Source organism: Phalacrocorax aristotelis, chromosome 24, assembly GCF_949628215.1.
Source record: "Phalacrocorax aristotelis chromosome 24, bGulAri2.1, whole genome shotgun sequence".
In the NCBI taxonomy this organism is placed as follows: Eukaryota; Metazoa; Chordata; class Aves; order Suliformes; family Phalacrocoracidae; genus Phalacrocorax; species Phalacrocorax aristotelis.
This window is the reverse complement of record NC_134299.1, coordinates 3,412,592-3,420,000: the sequence shown is the minus strand read 5'-3', so window position 1 is coordinate 3,420,000 and position 7,409 is coordinate 3,412,592. Positions and strand designations below refer to the sequence as shown.

The window sequence follows — 7,409 nt, the reverse complement described above, 5'->3', positions numbered from 1 at the left end:
GAGTGTCGCGGCAGGCGGGCACGAGCCCTGCCTTCTGAGCCAGAGAGAGCAAGGAGGGATGCTCTGCGGGCAAGGTGGGGAGCACACGCGGGCAGATGTCTGGGCAGGGGGTGGGGAAGGGCTCTCCAGCGCTGGTCGGGGGTGCAGCTGGCTGCTGGCCTTTGTACGCATGTCTGACTCGCTGCTGGACGTCTCACGAGCGAGATTCAGGAGGACAAGGATCTCCAGTATGACCCTGTACACTGGTGGACAGGGACCTCCAGTAAGGCATCCAAACCCGGGTCCATTCACCCTCACAGGGGAGGTTGCATGAAAGCAAGACCCTCTGCGCCCTTCCCTGGGTGCCCCAAAGGTTTCCTGGGTGCAGGGGGGGAGGCTGTCCCCCCCAGCCAGAGGAGCTGCAACACCCGAGCAGTTATCACTGGGCAGGCTGTACCCCCAGACTGAGGATTAGGCATGGGGTGCCCAGGGGACCTCACCCTGCTGCTTCCCAAAGCAGCCCCCCACAACGTGGCCTCGCCGTGAAGAGCCCCGGAGAGCGGGGCCCAGGCACAGAGGAACCCCAGCTCTTCACATCTGGGCTCTTCTTTTTTAGGAGCCAAAAAAAGCCCTTTGCTTGGGAGAAAGCGATCTCTGCACAGCGGCCAGGCTGGGAGGCTGCTCGTTCCTGAGCAATATTTTTCTTTTTGAGTCAAACGGTGAGGATAGATATTTACCTCTGAAGCTGCTGTGTCCAAAGGTTTCTGGCAGGACCAGTAAAAGGAACCATGTATTATAGATAGAAAAGAGGCAACGCAGCCCGAGGCTGCTGGGGGAAGCTGCGGGAGCTGGAGGAAAGCGGGCCATCGTGTTGTTTGCTGGCTGACTGTTGGAGGCTTGCGTATCTGCCTGCAAATCCTTGCTGTGCTCTGACAACCCTGGAGACTGCTGGGGATTAGGTTTAAATTCTCTGCAGATGTTTTATTGATATGAGTTAGCGAGTGTGTGTCCGTGAGGTGATTTCTTCTGGGTAGGAAAAAAAACCCTCAGCCTGCCCCTCCATCCAACTCCCCACCTTGCCTCTCTGTGGGGGGTCTGCGGAGCTCAACCTGGCTTGGCAGGTGCTGCGAGCTGGGAGGAGAGGAGAGCCCCAGGAAAAATCACCTACCCAGCAGCCAGGCCTGGATTGGGGGGACTGAGCTCTCCTGTGCAGGCTGTGAACCGCGGGGAAGGACTGCTCCTACTCTTCCTCCTCCAGCGGAATGGCTTTGTGCCGTGCTCCGGTGTCTGCTGGCACTCCTGGCTTGGACGCGGTGCGGGATGCTCTGCAGGCACAGTCCCGGGGCTGCCGAGGGGGCACGCAGCACCCCACAGTCTGTGAGCCACGGAAGCAAGGCAGCAGAAGCCAGGAGGCCGTGGCCAACTCACCGCCACACATCCCCGCCGGCTCCCCGGTGGGTGGATTTACTGTTGGGCTTCCCATCCCGGCACGCGCGAGTGCCCACCCCGGCCCTGGGGTGTGCCACCGAGGGCGCTGGGGCCCCTCGCAAGGATGCTCCATGCGGTCCAGCGCCTTTTGCATCAGGGCAAGGCTGTCTCCTTTCCCTGCCTGCCCGCCAGCACCTCCGGTCCCTGCCTCGGAGGCCTGTGGAGCCAGCAGAGATGGGATGGAGGAGAGGCTTCGGGAAGAGGCTTCATGGCATCGGCTGGAGAAGACCGAATTGGAGCTGAGACCTGGGCTTGCTCAGGGCAGAGGGCGAGCACCGGGCAGATCTGCGGCTGGTCTGGGCGAGGGCAGCGGAGGAGGAATGGCACATGGTGGAGCTGTGGGATGGCTCTCAGTGACTGGGAACCGATTGCCCTGGGGCTGACGGCTGCAGCAGGAGCAGATTGTCCCAGCTGCTGTGCTGGGTGCCTCGGGCTGGGGCTTCCTGGTGTGTAAAGGTGCAGAGCTGGCCCCTTTCTACTCAAAGCACCAAATCATCATCCATCTCATGGCGAAGAGCTGGTATTTCTGCCCTGAGGAGCGTTTGGGGATGCCTGTTTCTCCTCCACCAGTCCAGGCTGTGTGTCAGGAGTGTGCCTCCACCTCCTATGGATCCTGCCCGCCTCCCCTGTGGAATATAATCCTGAAAGGCCGAAGAGGGCCTTCCTAAGGGACATGTGCCTCCCAAAATTGGATCTAACGTGGGTGTAGGGGCTCTGCACCGGCTCCTGGTTACCCAGGCACCCTCCAGACCTCTCTGAACCCAACGGTGTTTGTTCGGGGGCATCGGCCGAAGATGAGGATGGGATCTGTTCCTCGGCCTGACCGCAGGCAGCGGAGGTGTTTCCACCCGGGCTTGCTGCCTGTCCTGCTTGTTCACCCCCGGCACTGCCCCGTCCCTCCTGCAGAGATGCCCGAGCCCCGAGCATCCCCTCTCCTCTCCCCGTGGCCCCAGGAGCGTGGCCCGACTCGGCGAGGTGGGCAGAGGCGTGCGTGGCCGCCTGCTCCCGTGGCTCCTTGCTCCCGCGGCGCGCAGGTGGCAGGGGACGGGTGTCAGGGTGGTGGCAGGGGACTAACCCTGCCTGCAGGCAGCTGCCTGTGTCGGGGAGCCGCTCCTGGGGCTGCGTGCCAAGTGTGGGAGCTGCCTGCGTGTCCTGGTGGGTGGGTGGGGGGACACGGGTGGCCCTTGTCACATGCCTGTAGGTGTCACTGTCCCCCTGCCATACCCGGCCGAGTGGCCACAGGTTGGAAAGGGGCTGGGAGCTGGAGGCTGAGGTTTGCTGTGCCCCTGTGGCCCTTGCATGTGGCAGCCAGGGGAAAGGGAAGCTGCTCCCCAGGGCAGCGGGGGCAGCGGTGGGTGTTGCATGAGGTGGGGTCTCCCCCTGCATCACCCTGCGGGGCAGCCCAGGGTACCCACCAGGTCCCGTTGTGCCCATCTTTGCCTGCGCCAGGGCTTTTCCTGCCTACGGTTGCGAGCTGGCAGATGGGGGGGTCGGGAGTGGCGAGGGGGTCCTTCCCACCCCGTCCCCATCACTTGGCTGGTGCAGGCATGGCGGGGACCAGCCGTGCCAGCGCAGCCTGTCCCCCTTCCCCATGCACCCGTGGTGGGATGGGCCAGTGGCCTTGCCTGGGATTGACTTGGCAAGAATTTATTTCAAAAAAACCAAAAGAAAATTATAAAATGATAGAAATAGCGTGAGAGCTGGGGTGGGAAAGGAAGGGGAGGGTCCAAGGGGCAGGCAGTGGCTGTGCATGGGCCTGGGCCGGGTGAGCTGGACGGTTGCCACCCCGAGGGGTGGCTAGCATGGAGGCACGCAGGAGGCCATCCCCGGGGAAGAAGAGTTTGTACCGAGCTGCAGCCATTCTGCAGCCCTGCCAAGCCCGAGTGCTCAAAAACCCATGAGTCAGATGCCCTAAAAATCCCGTGGCGGGCCTGAAAATGATGAGCTGCAAAAGAAAAACTTAACCAGCAACGTGCTCAGTGAGTTTGGATGGGCTTTCTGCTTCCCTTGACTCTTGAGAGGTCGTGCGTGGAGGTTCGTGTCCCCAAGCACCAGGGCTGGAAACATGCTGCGTTTGTTTATTTGCCTGTTTGGTTTTAATAGGAAACAGAAAGTCCCGTGGCATCATGTGTCTCCGGGAGCGGAGGCGTTGGGTTAACCCTCCACCTTCCCCGCCCCACGCCTCGGGGCACGTCACCTTTGCCAGGGTGCCCTGTGACATCCCGCTTGCTTTTTCAGGCCATCGGCTGAATTTAGTTGAATTTAGCAGCCCCTGGTGGGGTTATGGCTGGGGACATAGCCAGGCTCGTTTTAGGCACAACGGAAGGATGCTCCCCTGCTCTAGGGCCCAAAGGTGGCTTGAACGCCAGGGACTGGTCGGGGACCGTGGCTGGGCACGGGCTGATGTGTGGGGTCCCAGGGAGGGGATTCGAGGGGTTCGCCCCACCTGGTCACCCTCCCTCACCTCTCTCTGCCCTCGTCTCTCCTTCCCCTGCCCCTCGCCCAGATGAGATCCTCCGCTCGCTGGCTGGTCCCCCGTCCCCACCGGGGCAGGACCCCCATGGCTGGCGGGTGCCCGTGGACTGCGTGCGAGCCAACGAGCTGTGTGCGGCGGAGCCCAGCTGCAGCTCCCGGTACCGCACGCTGCGGCAGTGCCTGGCCGGCCGCGACAGGAACACCATGCTGGCCAACAAGGAATGCCAGGCAGCCCTGGAGGTGCTGCAGGAGAGCCCCCTCTATGACTGCCGTTGCAAGCGAGGGATGAAGAAGGAGCTTCAGTGCCTTCAGATCTACTGGAGTATACACCTGGGGCTGACCGAAGGTACGGGGCAGGGCTCTGCGGGGTTGCAGTGGGGAGGAGGGTGCTGGAGGAGAGGTGGTCCTGACTTGCCTCGAGGCTGGGAAGCTCTGAGGGCACCTCGCTGCTCTAGGAAAAATGGGCTGAGCAGTGCCCTGGGCTGCACGGGCACCCCAGGAAAGGCAGACGGTCCCCCCTTTCTCAGAGGATGCTGATGGGGGCCGGGCTGAGAGCTGGTGTGCCCAACGTGGGCACAGGGCAAGGGAGAAACAGGCGGGGGGTGTTTGCAGCAAGAGCTGGTCGCTGTCATGGCAGAGCTGGTGTACCCGGGCATCCGAGCACCTGCAAGCCGGGGCAGGGCTCCTCTCCGGCTGGGCTCCCTCCCTCTGCCTGCCCCAGAGGAGCTGTGCCCATGGGGTGCGGAGGGAAGCAAGGCTGGGGCATGGCTTTGCACTTCAATACCAGCTGTGGGGATCTCGTGGGGTGCAGAGGTTGTCGCTGTCTCCTTGCCCCCCCCCCCAGCCCCCCCATTAGCCCTCGCTCCGGTGGGGTTTGTGGGCTGGGGAGCAGCAGAGAGGGCTCGCTGGGGTCTCGCCTTGCGGAGGGGCAATGCGCCAGAGCCTGCTGTAATTGCAGCCTGGCGAAGGAGTAAATCAGAGGCTGGAGCAGTGCAGGTAATTGAAATTGGATTTTGCTAGCCCAGGGCTGGTTTGTTCATTGAAGGCAGGATTATCTACTGCCTGAAGGCAGGGGGAGGCAGTGGGCTTCACCCACGGCCCCTTGCCCTGGGGCATCACCAGGGCTGGGGCTGCCCCAGGGGGCTCAGGCTGCTGGTACAGGGCTGCAGAGGGGCACTTTTTGTGCTCAGAGGAAGCAACCAGCTCAGAGGGGCTCAGCTGGAGCCGGTGCTGATGCTGGTGGTGTTTGCTTTGCTGTGCTGTGGGCCCTACCCCCTCCTGCCACCCCTGCACAGCTCTGCCAGCGCCCGGCTGGCCCCAGACTGGAGAGGAGCAGAGCCAGTTTAACAGTATAGATCCCTTTAATGGGCTTACGTCTGGCTCTGCGTGTGGAAGCTCAAATCCAGCTTCAGCTTGTGCAAAACTGCCTGTACCAGAGCCCTTGAGTTGCAGCACGGTCCTCGCAAGGGCATGCGCCCGCCCGCCCTGCAGCCTGTGAGCAGACGGACCCTCGGCCACCCGCGGCACCAAGCGTGTTGGCAGCTTCGCCCTGCTCCCACCGATGATTTGGGCCTGTAAAAATGCCTGTTCCTCTGCTGTTTCGTTACCCCGGCTGAAAGCCACCTCCTTTAGCGGCTTGAGCTAAAGGGGTTCATTTGCTGGAGCCTGCGGAGGAGCCGCCAGCCCTGGCAGCCACGTTCCCGCAGCGGGTGCAGGTCTCTGACCTCCCTCCTGAGCTGGGACTGAAGCCAGAGGAGGTGGTGGTGGTGCTGGGAGGGCTTTGGCGGCAGCGGTGAGGATGTGGGGAGCTGTACCCAAGCATGCAGCCCCCCCGGGGTGAAATTGCCTTCAAATCTGGGTCAGCACAGGGACTAGTGAGCCCGAAAACCAACCCAGAACAGGAATTACTGCTTAATTGTTTTCTACCCCTCATTAGCAGCCTTGATTCAGTAATTTCAGAGGGTTTTGCAAACATGAATGAAGGATGCTTTACTGCCTGATGGGTACTCCAGGACCTGTACCTGGAGGAGGAGGAGGAGGAGGTGGGAAAAGAAGTGTTTATACCAAGTCTTAAGCAGAGGTGGAAGCTTTGGGGAGATCCAGCAGCTCATAGCTTTAACGTGCATAAACCAGTGAGTGTAAAAGCAGTGAGGAGCCCAAGGTAGACCCTGATCTTCTGCCGTTCAGCGAGGACGCTGTGCCTGGTGGCCTCCCGTCCAGCTCCTCGGCTGCAGGAGCTAACCTGTCCCTGCCATTAAGGAGGACTGCTTTCACTCCAGCCTCCTTCCTGGAGGTTAATTGCATCTCAGCGAGCTCAAGAAAAGTCCACTGCCCTTTTAATGCTCAGTAATTTTCCTAGCAAGCAGCAGGATTCAGCTAGTATTTAATTATTTATTGCATTGGCAAAGCAATATACTGGGAGGTTACAGTGTTTCCTAAATGCACTTTAATAAAGGTGCTATTTGTCATCGGAGCATTAGGAAACCCGGCGAGGCGAAGGGAACGGTTGGCCTGATGCCGGAGGCCTTTGCAGGCTGCCCGGAGTGGGGGTCCTTCCCCGTGACCAGCACCAGGAGCAGGAGCTGCCCTTGGCCCCGGGGGGGGCTGTTGCCCCCATGTAGCATCACCCTGACGGAGGTGGCAAGGCCAAGCGTGGGGTGATGGGCTGAAAACCCACAGCCGCTGTAGACAGCCCAACCTGGCATCCCACCGGGGTCTCCCCAGCTGGCCACCCACCTCTGTGCCCCCAAATTTCCAAGGAACACCACTGAGGAGCTGCTGGGCTTGGAGCAAGCCCTCCCGCGTTGCTCCCCGCCTCTTAATGAGCTTGTTTTCCTACACAGGGTTTCAAGTGGCTCCTTAATTATGTGGGATAAATGCGGCTGCCTTGGGCTAATAATAACTCGGTAGAGCATGTGTGGGCTGGAGCGGTCTGGGCTGCCGGTGTCCGTCCCCGGGGCAGCCCAGGCTCGCCCGCAGCGAGGGCACCCGGTGCAGGCAGGGATCCTACCGAAAGGGCTGCCAGGCACAGCGGAGATCGATGTTCCAGGCTGCTGGTCAGCCTCTGACTGGGGCTTTCAAAGTCCAGCCATTGATTTTAGTTTTTATACTTTTTTTTTTTTCCTTTCCTTGTGGCTGCTGGGGTTTAAGGAGAGAGTTTTCTCTCCTGCGAGCCGTGGCCAGCTCTCCTGAAATCAGCATTTTCTGGTGATACATGCAGGGCAGGCAGCAAGAGCATCAGAAGCGGCATCTCTCCATCTCTGAGAGGTGGGAGAGAGGGGCTTTGCTCCCAGCCTGGGGACAGACGGGCAGTGCTCGAGCTCCCTCTGGAAAGTGAGGGTTGCGACGGAGGAGCCCCTGGAGGAGTGCAGTGTGGGTGGATGGGTGGTGGAGGTGCTCTGGTGCTCAAATGATGAGGGTCTGCATTCCCCCACTGAAATATTTCCATTTTCCCAAAATGCATCAGA

The 7,409-nt window shown here is 60.9% G+C and overlaps 1 protein-coding gene across 1 annotated transcript in view; it reads left to right on the top strand.

Annotated features, from left to right (window-relative positions):
- Window positions 1-7,409, top strand: part of GFRA2 (GDNF family receptor alpha 2) — a 36,500-nt gene that overhangs the window by 9,825 nt on the left and 19,266 nt on the right. Inside the window, exon 3 of the mRNA XM_075117487.1 lies at window positions 3,974-4,288. Coding sequence (XP_074973588.1) covers window positions 3,974-4,288 — 315 coding nt within the window. The remainder of the gene's footprint in view (window positions 1-3,973; window positions 4,289-7,409) is intronic.